The sequence below is a fragment of the Elephantulus edwardii genome, unplaced genomic scaffold, assembly GCF_000299155.1.
Source record: "Elephantulus edwardii isolate Elephantulus edwardi_28Jun2011 unplaced genomic scaffold, EleEdw1.0 scaffold00102, whole genome shotgun sequence".
Lineage (NCBI taxonomy): Eukaryota > Metazoa > Chordata > Mammalia > Macroscelidea > Macroscelididae > Elephantulus > Elephantulus edwardii.
Window position 1 is genome coordinate 8466509 of NW_006399852.1, and position 12712 is coordinate 8479220.

Consider the following 12712-nt stretch of genomic DNA (forward strand, 5'->3'; position numbering starts at 1 on the left):
ACCACTGTTATAAAATAGGACACAGAGGGTTGGGGGTGGACACAGAATGGGATAAGAGTGGATAGATAAAGAACACTGTAGTAGAACAGATGAGAAGAACAACTGTGCAAAAGGAATATATGATTAGTTACAAAAGAATCTAGAACAAGGGGTGAACTACTGTGTGGACTGGAGAAGGGGAAGGAGAGAGAGGGCAAAAAAGTACAACAAAAAAATTCTAAGTTCTAATAAGTTAACTGGGGAAAGGGGAAGGGAGGAAAATGTGCAACAATGAATAAATGAAAACCCAACTTTTCTGTACACTTTCATTAAAATCACAATAAAATAAATTTTTTTTAAAAAAAGTCATATCCTGCCAGAAGTATTGACACTATGGTTCTGGTGAGATTCCTCTTTTTTGTGTTTCCCTTAATCATTTAGTATGAAGTTCTACTCTAGTTCCCTTATCTCATTATACTTGGTGATGGTTGTGGTTGTTGTTGTTGTTATGTGCCGTCAAGTCGTTTGCGACTCATAGCGACCCTATGTACCACTACCCTAAACTCTGCTCTATCCTGTGCCAATCGCATTGCCTCTCACACACCCATCCCGATTACCCGTGACTGAATCAATCCACCTCATAGAGGGTCTTTCCCTCCTGCGCTGTCCCTCTACTCTACCCAGCATGATGTCCCTCTCCAAAGACCCATCTCTCCTTGCAACATGTCCAAAGTATGTCAGACGAAGCCCCAGAATCTTTGCCTCTGAGGAGCAGCCTGGTTTAACCCTCTCGAGGCTGAATCTGTTTGTTTTCTTGGCAGTCCATGGTACATTCAATACTCTTCTCCAGCACCACAGCTCAAAGGCGTCAATTCTCCTTCTGTCCTCCCTAGTCATTGTCCAGCTCTATGATGCATAACAAGTGATTGCAAAGACCATGGCCTGTATCAGGTGCACCTTCGTCTCCAAGGAGACACTTTTGCTCTTGAGTACTTTGGAGAGGTCCGTAACAGCAGACTTTCCCATCGCAATATGTTTTTTGATTTCCTGGCTGTTGGTGCCAAGAGTGTTGACTGTGGAGCTGAGCAAACTGAAGCTGTGAACAATCTCAATCTCTTCGCCATCCATCCTGATGTTACCAATGGATCCAGTGGTGAGAATCTTTGTCTTCTTGACATTGAGCTTCAGTCCATACTGAAGGCTGCAGTCCTTGACCCTCTGCAGTAAGTGCATGAGGTCCTCCTCAGTTTCAGCGAGCAAGGTTGTGTCATCTGCATAACGCAGACTGCTGATAGATCTTCCACCAATCCTAATGCCAGCCTTCTCCTCATAGAGCCCAGCCTCTCGGATAATCTGCTCTGCATACAGGTTGAAAGGTATGGAGATAAGACACAACCCTGGCGCACACCCTTCCCAATTTTGAACCTTTCAGTGTTGCCCTGCTCTGTTCTGACGACTGCCTCTTGGTCCAAGTATAGGTTTCGCATTAGCACGATTAAATGTTCTAGAAGTGGTTAAATGCTTGACTGCTAACCAAAAGGTTGGAGCTTTGAATCCGCTCATACACACTTTGGACATCCTGCTGATGCATTTAAAAAACTCTGACACTGAAAACCCAAGGGTCTATGACAGCATGCATCCTGAATCACAATCTACTTAACAGCAATCGGTATCATTTGGTTTTAATTTCTCCTATCTTTTCTAAATTCCACGGGGGGTGGGGGACAGGGAAGGGACACAGTTCTCAATTTAAATCTGTTTTCCTCCAATTGATTCCTATGTAGACAAGTGTTGAGCTGAACATATACACATACACACTAGTCTTAGCTACTGGAAAACTCGAGGGCATGCTAGCCACCCACAGCCTCACCATGCACTTGTCCAGGTGGGTCTGAATGGCATCGGGGTCCACATCCTTCACGTCCAGGACATGCAGCTCTGCTTTCACCCCGTCCAGCACGCGCCTGCAGTCAAGCATGCGCTGTTCAAAGTTCGCAGGTTTCTGGAAGAGCTGGAACTTTGTGGACACCTCTCGAAGCTTCCTCTGTTGACAGACGTGAAAAGAACAAACAATTCATATCAGAAGGAGAATCTGTCTTCTTAGATGATATCAGGATAACAAATACTGCTTTTCAAAAAGCTGCAAAATAAAGCACGAGTAAAAGCATGCAATAGCATGACAAAAATGCCCGGAAAAAAATGTGGTAAGTTTACAGGATCACCCGGGTTAATGGTACCTACAGTCCAATTCCCAGAGTGACGTGAAAAGAACAAAGACTAAGCTGGCTTCTCTAGAATGAAAAGATCATGAACTTCCTCACTTATTTTAAAAATATGCTCCACAGGAATTTAGAACTCAAAATGACTTTCATTCTGAGTTCAGATTGAAGCACACATAGTTTGTCATATTCAGAATGTCATATTAACAATAAGTCAGTCACTATTACAGATCACGCATGTCCAGCCTGTCTAGTGTGCCAACTACCCAAATACTAAGTGCTCTATATCAAATAAAAAGTCGGACAGTCAACAGGTTGGCAGTTCAAGCATTCTGGGGGCTTTTCGGGAGGAAGATCTTTCAATCTTCTCCACAGCAATAAGAGCCCAAATGAAGAGACACTGCATATTCATGAGTTTAAAAACTTACTCATCTGAACAAAACAATATTACAGAAACTGATCTGTAGACTCAGTGCAACCTTGATCAAAAATCCCAACAACTTTCTTTAAGAAACAGAAAAACCAAACTTGAACTTCTATGGAACAGCAAGAGTCTTCAGTTAGCTAAAGAAACATCACATGAGCAGAATAGAGTCAGAGCACTCATAATTCCTTATGGTAAGAAGTTGTGCTGCAATCCTGAAAGTGTGTGGTTCGAATCCAACAGCTGCTCCCTGGGAGAAAGATGGGCAATCTCCTCCCATGTCATTAACTGACTCTGAAAACCCACTGGAGGGTCAAGGGCAGGCAACAACAACTCTACAATTACATTAATCAAAACAGTAACAACTCCACAGTTACATTAATCAAAACAGTCTGGGGCTTATATAAGAATAGATATACAGACCAAAGGAATATAATAAGTTTGAGACTCCACATAATAAATCTATGAACAGGGTATTTTTTTTTAATGAAATTGCTAAGTCCAATGAAGAAGAAAGAAAAGTCTCCTCAAATAAATGGTACTAGAGAAAATGTAACAAAAAAATGTTAATAGTTCTTTCTTCACACAGTGCAAAAACAAGGAAAAACACCAAAAAAAAAAAAAAACCCAAACTAAGAAAAACCAGTTCAGTATGTATTTAAGACCTAGATATAAAAACTAATCAAAAAGCGTATCACGATGGGAAAGTCTGCTGTTAGGGACCTCTCTAAAGTACTCAGGAGCAACAGTGTCTCTCTGGAGACTAAGGTGCGCTTGATACAGGCCATGGTATTTGCAATCACTTGTTATGCATCAGAGAGTTGGACAGTGACTAGGGAGGACAGAAGGAGAGTGGATGCTTTTGAGCTGTGGTGCTGGAGAAGGGTACTGAATGTACCATGGACTGCCAGGAAAACAAACGGATTTGTCTTGGAGAGGATTAAACCAAGCTACTCCTTGGAGGCAAGGATTCTGGGGCTTCGTCTGACATACTTTGGACATGTTGACAGGAGAGACGGGTCCTTGGAGAGGGACATCATGCTTGGGAGGGTGGAGGGACAGCGCAGGAGGGGAAGACCCTCTATGAGATGGATTGATTCGGTGACTGGGGAAATAGGGATGGGTGTGTCAGAGGCAGTGCGGTTGGCACAGGATAGAGCAGGGTTTAGGGCTGTTGTGCATAGGGTCGCTATGAGTCGGAAATGACTCGACGGCACATAACAACAACAACAACAACAACATGGACCAGTGGCAAGAAGCTGCACTGCAATCTTAGAGGTTGTTGTTGTTGTTGTTGTTGTTGTTGTTGTTGCTGTTGTTGTTGTTGTTGTTGTTATGTGCTGTCGAGTTGCTTGCAACTCATAGCGATCCTATGTACAATAGCCCTAAACTCTGCTCTGTCCTGTGCCAACCTCACTGTCTCCAACACACCCATCCCAATTACTCCAGTCACTGAATCAATCCACCTCATAGAAGGCCTTCCCCTCCTGCACTGTCCCTCCACCCTCCCAAGCATGATACCTTCTCTAAGGACCGGTCTCTCCTCACAACATGTCCAAAGTATGTTAGACGGAGCCTCAGAATCCTTGCCTCCAAGGAGTCACCCAGTTTAACCCTTTCCAGGATTAATCTGTTTGTTTTCCTAGCAGTCCATGGTACTCTCAATGCTCTTCTCCAGCACCACAGTTCAAAGGGATCTCAGAGGTACATGGTTCAAATCCACCAGATGCTCTGCTGGAGAAGGAGAGGCAATCTCCTCCTGTACCAGTCAGCTCCAATTTGACGGTGTGCACACACCAAATAATAAAAACTAAAACTATAAAGGTCTCAGAGGTGAGAACAGGACATCACTTGTATAATGCAGTAGATTCACTAATTGTACGAGTAGAAACTGGTGTGTTACGTGTTTCCTTTTTTTACAGTTTCCTTTTCTTAAAGCTTCTTACAGTCTTTTCAGTGCAAGTTTACAGAGAAAATGAGTTTTCCACACAAGCATTCATACAGCTTTTGCTGTGTGATGTTATTTAGAGTTCCTCCACACACACTGTAGCAGCAGCATTTTTCCAGCTTCTGCCTTGTGATTTTCATTTCCTTGCATCCTTCTGAACTCATGTGTGCTCTGCTGCATAGATAGATTCTCAACAACAAAAGAAACACAAGCTTTAAGAGAAGATTAAAGCCAAGAAGACCCTCTGGAGCATGTCCTATAGAGTTTCCTATGAGTTGGAAGCAATTCAATGGCACTCAACAACAACACAGAAAAACACTTCTAAAACTAGCATTCTCCCTTTTTCTGTCTCTCTGTGGCTTTCTCTTATCAACAGAACAACAAAATGCAGACTGAAGATTTTTCTCCTCACACAACTATTTGTTTCTGTATCCCGGAGTAAATGATGCCTCTGACAAAGCTCTCTCAGTCCACTGCTGATACCAAACCAAATATCAAAGACATGCAAGCAGCCCACTCCTTCCATGCTGCTCCACCTGCCAAGCATATTGAAGGGCATAAGGCAGCTCTGAGTCCTCACCTGCAGCACATCCATCTGCGAGGTTCCTCTGGCGGCCCGGGCATCTGGGGAGGTCGGCGGCTGGGAGCGCATGCTTCTTCTCAACTCTTCTAGAGTGAGCTCGTGGGCTGAAATCTCGGCTTGGATTTTCTTACAAAGATGAGAACAAAGAGAGAGTCTTTTTGAAACAAATACAGAAACTAATTGATGTCTTTGAGCTGTGGTGCTGGAGAAGAGTATTGAATATACCATGGACTGCTAAGAGAACAAGTTTGTCCTGGAGAGGGTGAGACCCGGCTGCTTCTTGGAGGCAAGGATTCAGAAGCTTCGTCTGACACATACTTCAGACATGTTACTTCAGGCAGGATCAGTCCTTGGAGAAGGACATCATGCTTGGGAGGCTGAAGGGACAGCGCAGGAAAGGAAGACCCTTGATGAGATGGATCAATTCAGTGACTGGGGTAGTGGGGGCAGGTGTGTCAGAAACAATACGACTGGCACAGGCTAGAGCAGGGCTTACGGCATTGTACACAGGGTCACTGTGAGTCTTGGTGACTCGATGGCACATAACAACAACAAGAAGGAATGAAAGAAAAGTTCCATATAATCCTATAATAATTAAAATAGCGTGACCCCTAAATAAGGATCATCACAAGGAAAGACAAATGAGGCACATTACGTTAGGCAGAGTGGCAGGTCCGTGAAAATGAGGGAAACCTGCAAGGGGGAACAGATGGGCACAACAGCTACACAGGTTCAAACATATCAAAGACCATGGAAATGGCCCAGAGCTTGGCGATGCCTCCTTGCATTAAACATAAGATGTCCATGAGCCAGAGATGACTCAACTGCAACTATGATCAATACGCTTTACCAGGGTCCCTCGTAGGGCGCTCTGGTGACCTAATGGAGAAGGAGTTGCACTGCTATCCCAATGGCAGGTGGTTCAAATCCTCCAAGGAAGAAAGATGGGCAGTCTCCTCTCATGCAATTTACATCCTCCTTACAGGACGAGTGCATTGTGACTCGACAGAACATCAACAACACTGGGATCCCTGGCTGGTGTGCTTAGCTACTAACGTAAGGTTAAGTCAATCCAAAGTTGTTTGGGGAAAAGCACTGGCAATATTCTTTTGAAAACCCACCAACTAAAAACTCAACAAAATAGTTTTAATTGGATGTGCAGGAGGTCACCATGAATCAGAAACAATGGTGGTTTTATTTCGAAGCTGTAATTCGTTCTCAGTAAAATAATAACAAGGATGATGGTAAGTTACACTGATTGCAGGACTACTAAGTGCTGTGCACATTACAGAGACCCCACATTTATCATTTCTAATGCTCACAGCTTATTTATTTAAACACACAACTGTTCCACTGTCATCTGTAAACTATAGTTTTAGGATTTGAGTGGTTTGCCAGGGTCTCATACAGAGAGAAAAAGAATGCCAAAACCCAGGAGATTGCCCCAAACAAAGGTCAATCTTTCTCACTAATTCCCCACTTCTTTGGATAGCAGGAAGAGCTTGCCTGAGGTTAAAGAAGTCACTGGATACATTTTCTTTACAACGCAAAATCCCTCAAATCCCTGACAATACCTGGGCTTCCTGCGGAACTTGGAAGGCATCTATCCGATCCGTCAGGTAAGTGGTGAGCTGCTTGTCCAGCTCCGCTAAGCTCTCCTGCAGGACCTGAAGCATGTGGTCAGTTTCTCGCAGGACCTGCAGTTGCTTTTCCAAGGCAATCTGCTTGCTCTCTGCCTACACACGGGAGAATTTAGTCATTAGTTGCACGGCACAAATATAAATAGCTGAATATAGGAACATCTTGATCCTCCGGCCCCAGTGAACAGAGAGAGACCATGTGAGCACTACTTGAAGACAGAGACGTTCATTATGAAGTCAAAGGGGATCGGATACACAACTGAAAGTAACCAAAGTCACTAAAGTTAACACGGAGAAATTACCAAAGTGGTTTAGGTTTTCCTGGATATACTGTCAGCAACAATAAAATAAATTTATGGTAAAGTAAGAATATCTATTAAAGGCACATCAACTGACATCTGAATCCTCTTTATGCAAAAATCTAAAACAAGTTCTATAAATGTTCAAGTGTGGCAAACCACTATTTGCTGCAGATTTGATCAAGCTTGATGTTATTCATAACTAAAACACAGACGGTTATTATTTCATACACGTTATAAAGCTTCTCCTATCCACCCACCTCTCCTAGAACAGAACAGTCTCAGCTCTCTAATTCCTGACAAGAATATGTCTGTTGCAGTATATCCTGGAGAGGAAGCTAAGGGATTGTGCATATTCACAGCAGCTACACTGAACCCTGATGGTCCTACTATTTATTAGGAAACTGTGAATTACCATTCTCATAAACAATTGAAAAACAATTATTATTATTATTATTATTATTATTATTACATATTATATAATGCACAATTTTATCTAAATCCCTCGATATGTTATTAAAAAATCCTAAAACCAAACCCACTGCTGCCAATTTGGTTCCAACTCAGAGTGAACTCCCACTGGGTTTCTGAAGCTGTAACTCCTTCTCTCGTGGGATGACTGGTAGACTCACACTCCTGCCCTGTTGGTTCTTAGCCTGGTGGAGATTTGTCAGGAGTAAGAACTGATTCTAAGGCAGCAAGTTGAAAGAAATGAAATTGTTTACAAGAATAAACGATTTAAAAAACAGATTTTCTTTTAAACCAGAAGATTCTACCTGCCTTTTAAATGCTATACCGCACTGTCCACCTAGTAATTCTATATCTTACTGCTGGGAGTCATCAACGTTTACCCTTCCTTGATGTCAACATGGTATCATTAATTCCCGGTCAACTCTGATGCACATGTCGCTTCTTACCAGGTGGCTCAGCTCCTCGTATCGGCCGTTGAACGCCTCCAGTTTCTCACTGATGATGTCATCTAGGATACCACCATCTATCAGAGTCTGGCCAAGTTCCCGAATCTGGGTGCGGTTATCAGCCGGGTGACGCAGAACTGATTCCAGACACTGGAAAAGAAGGGAAGAAAATTAACTCAGTGAGAAAGAAAAATAGATACACAGGATTCTAAAAATTCTCTGTTATTTCAACCAAGTATTTTCCTCCTTTAGAAATATAGCGCAAAAAAAAAAGATAAATGGTTAACTCATAAAAAAAATTCACTATAGCATTAATATGTGCATAATTTGGACGACCTCGAAACAAATGATGAGCTACAAATAAAAAATTAATCCTTTATGGGCAGGCTCATAATATGATACAAAGTATAAATGAAAAGAGTATCATGAAAAGAGCTTTGGTGGCCTAATGGCAAGAAGCTGCCCTGCAATCCCAAAGGCACAGTACAAATCCCACCATCTCCTCCGCTAGAGAAGGATGTACAATCTCCTCCTCCTAGGCGATTAACTGCTTCTAAAAACCCACCAGAGGGTCAGCTATGGGTCAGTTCCAACTCAACAGTACAACAATATCATGAAAAGCAAAATTATCGCAACTATCTCAATAATTTTATAAATAAATAAAAATTATTTCATTATACCATTGAACATAATACCAAAAATAAGTCCACATTTTCTACAACATATTCAGTGTGTTTAGCTCTGATTTACATTCCTATTTTTTATATGCAAAAATCTAATCAATCAATGTGGGCTAACATATTATGTTCATTTTACAGATGAGAAGAGGGAAGGTCTGAGGGCTTAAGTAACTTGACGACCAACACACAGGTAAAGAGGCAAAAAGGGACTCGAGATTTTAACACATGTCTTTGTGAACTAAAATCATTGCTGCAGTGAATACAATGGTTCATCTATTCACGGACACACACTGTAAGAAATTCTTAGTCCATAACGAAACAGATCGAAGTGTGTCAAAGTTTTATCCTAGAGTACTCTGTATACTTTCTTTTCTCAATTCTTTATTTTTAAAATGTGTAATTATGAACTCTCCTATCAGGAAAACATTGATTTTTGCTTTTATAAGACCATACTGTTCTATTTTTCACTCTTCCCGTCTCTCATTCTGACACATTTACTGAAGAACTGATGTAGATCTCTGTGCCAGGAAAGCACCCAGATCCTGAAATTTGGACATTTGTAACTGACTTATTACAATAGATGTCACGGAGACAATTCTAACTCATGGCTGTCCGGTGGGCAGAAAAGTAGAATCACGCTCCACAGGGCTTTCAATGGATGGTGTCTTGGAAGCAGATCACTGGGCCTTATTTCCAGGGCCTTCCCCCGCTCTCCCCTCTCCCTCTCACTCTGGAGCTAGGTACAAATCAGCAATCCAACTGTTTAACGACCATGCCACTGAGACAAGCTGCATCCAAGTGTGAGTAAAACAAACTAGAAAATGACTAGTGTTACACCTTTTCTAAGACATTAGGCCACACCAACCTTCCAGCATTAACATGATAATGTAAGGATTTCAGTCTACAGCAGAAAACACCAGTCCCATGAAAACTTCTGAGGAAGCAACAGTGTCTGTGGGTGTAAAGCATCATGGCCCTCATTTTCACACACCCAACCTCATGGTACCAACAGGAAACGGCACTAATCACTCGACTCCCACCTCGAGTGCTTCATTGACAGCATCTGCTTTCTCAGGCACAGCGTCCGTTCTCTTCATCCGCTCTTCCAGTGTGTTGAGCCAGGTGGTTTCCAGGTCCAAATAATGAAGCAGTTCGATCCAGCACGACCAGACCTCCTGGAGCAGTGGGGACAAGTTTAAATGAGAATGAGTTCATTCAGGAGCCGCTGGCCTAGTGCCTCGGCTTCTCTCATCTACAATAATGCCACTGAGACTTGAGGAGAGGTGAGAATCCAGAGACTGATGAAGTTAGACTCCGGGAGAAATTAAACGGAACTGTGAAATAAATCATGTTAACCACCGGCAGGGACAGAGGGGAGGCAATAAATACTACCTCACTCTTCACATAAAAATAAATCCAAGAAACAGACTTAAATGTCCAAAACAACCTATTTAATCAGAAGAACACAAGTAGTTTTTATAATTTTGCTTTTTAAGTGTTTAAAAGCAATATTGTTGTTGTATATACCATCAAGTTGGGAAAAAGCTTCATGGCTGACCCTCCAGTGAATTCTCAGAGGATGTGAATGTGGACAGGAAGGGAGGACCCTGGCCAGCTTTCTCCTGCCGAGCAGCTGGTCGATCAGGGCACGCAGGATGACTCTCCACCACTAAGCCGCCCCAGCTCCCTTTTCGACAGGTAAAAATGACTCACACTTGTAATTCTTTTAAACAATTATCCCCTAGCATTTATTCTATTCCAACTAAAAGTCAAGGTCAGTGATTTGCTGCACCAACTTCCCAACACATTTACCTAGACCTGTGGTATATGAAGCAAGCCACATTTTAATCAAATGGAATCATCGCACACCCACTGTGTTAGCTGCAATCTATCGTTCCCCACTCCCACCATCTCCATACGTCTGGGACACATTTATACTCTACTTAAATAATACCTCCTTATCCCTGCCTCTTCCCTTTCTGGAAGCTGTAAACTTCACAAGAGCAGATTCCCCTTTTCCTTCTGTAGAACTGATGGTGGACTTGAACCTCCACGGAGTCTTTGCTTTGGGGTCAGCAGTCCAACTCCCAATGGACTACTGGCCAGCTTTCTCCAAGAGAATGACTGGTAGACCCAAATCACCAACTTTCTGATCAACGTGTAACCATGTTGACCGTTCCCTTACCCCAAATAGGAAGAACTAATATAATGAGTTAATTTTGAAGAATCAACTCAGTTTGGTATCTGCTGACTGCAAGAAGGTATATCCACTTGAGTTATGTTTACCAGACTTAAAGCTAAATTTCTTTCAGTGAAACAGACAGTAAATACTTTCGATTTTATGGACCACACTCATCATCTCTCACAGATACTTCTTTCTTTGGGGTTGGGGTTTTTGTTCTACAATCCTTAAAAAAAATACCAATTCCATATAAAAATATGAAAACAAATTCTTAGCTTGTACACATTCAAAGCTAGGCTGGGCCAGATGTGGTCAGCTGATCTAGCTCAGACTAAAAGAGGGTGTGTTCTATTCAGCTACCAAGCACAGTCTCACTCAGTCATGGTCGTAGAATCAGAGCCAACTCTTGGAGGACCCTCCAGTGGGTTTGGGGAGATTAAATCACAGAGGAGCCTGCCTGTCTTCCTCAGATCAAGTCACTGGAGAATTTGAGCCACCAGAGCGGCATGGCCAACTTCTGGGTTAACAACTCCCTACGGACTATGCCATCAGCACTCATAGATACATCAGACAACCGCGCCCAGGCAACAGAGCTGGTTCGTCCCCAGTCAAGCAGCAGTGAGGGACCCTGAATGACAGTGACCCGGGGCCCTCCTGGTCCTCCACTCCTCCCTGCACCTCTCTGAACAGGCGCTTGTTGACATTTCCTGCTCCCTTCTCACTACTGCATGCTAGGAAGGAGTGGCACACGTAAGATCTTCGTATCCTGGATTCTGATAGAACAGGTGCCAGCCCCGAACACGTGCACCTCAGGAAACTGTGCTGAGGAGCCACAGGTGCTTTGACTCGGCACAGATAACAAGGTGTTGGATTTTGAACACGATGTGCTCTTAGATAAGATGTGGGAGACTTTGGGAGCATGGGAGTGCATTCTGCATGGAGAAGGGATGGACCGAATCTCTGGACAAAGAAATGCAGATTAAAACCAGAACCTAAAGTCAGCCCAGTGCTGTGGACTCCTTTCCGCCTCACGGTGTCCCTCTGGTGGGTTGCCAAGGCTATAAATCTTAACAAGTCTAACATGTAACTATTCACCACGGCCATCAAAAAGTGAGGCAAATGTCTCCTTTCTTAGAATCCAGGTTGGGTTTAAGACTGTTGTTGTTGATGAATGTCATCGAGTAGAGCACAACTCGTGGCGACTCTGTGAACAAAAGACCTACTGCCTTTCCATAACTAATTTGGGGGGAAAACCCCAGAAACAAAACAAAAAACACAACACACGCTATAGAGATGATGCTTTGCCAAATTCTAGGCAGCTGAGCTAAATTACTAGGTTGGTTCATAACATAAAGAACATTACCTGTGAGTGTATCACTCGCTTAAAATTGATCTCCATGAGAACCAAATGCTCAACAATAACTGTCAAGCAAAGAATGAAGGTGGGAGGGGACAAGGAAATGAGATTACTAGAAAGGAAACCCCCCAAAAGAATTAATGAGAATGTTGATACATTATGAAAAATGTAACCCATGTTCCTGAAAAATCTGAGGAGTCGTTGTTAAATGGGGACCTAATTTGCTGGGTAAACATAATACTAAAACCATAAATAACCATATTTACAAGGAAGAAAGCAAAACTGGGCAGCGTCTGCTATCCCTCTCCTAAACACCAGATGCTGGGGGATGAGAGGCCATCCCGACAGTCCCCGCTGAACTCCACCTGGACGCTTCTACATGAATGACCTGCAAGGCGGCTCCCAGAGAGACCAGGACAGCCACGGGCCGAGCCAAATCAACCCACAGGATCACGTGAAGGAGTGGCGTGCTGCTGTCTGCCAC

The 12712-nt window shown here is 43.0% G+C and overlaps 1 protein-coding gene across 1 annotated transcript in view; it reads right to left on the bottom strand.

Annotated features, from left to right (window-relative positions):
• The window catches only part of UTRN (utrophin), a 704039-nt gene that overhangs the window by 459163 nt on the left and 232164 nt on the right, over positions 1–12712 (bottom strand). The window contains exons 27-31 of the mRNA XM_006891679.1: positions 9730–9864; positions 8010–8159; positions 6728–6889; positions 5151–5279; positions 1850–2023 (exon numbers count right to left, since the gene is read on the bottom strand). Coding sequence (XP_006891741.1) covers positions 1850–2023; positions 5151–5279; positions 6728–6889; positions 8010–8159; positions 9730–9864 — 750 coding nt within the window. The remainder of the gene's footprint in view (positions 1–1849; positions 2024–5150; positions 5280–6727; positions 6890–8009; positions 8160–9729; positions 9865–12712) is intronic.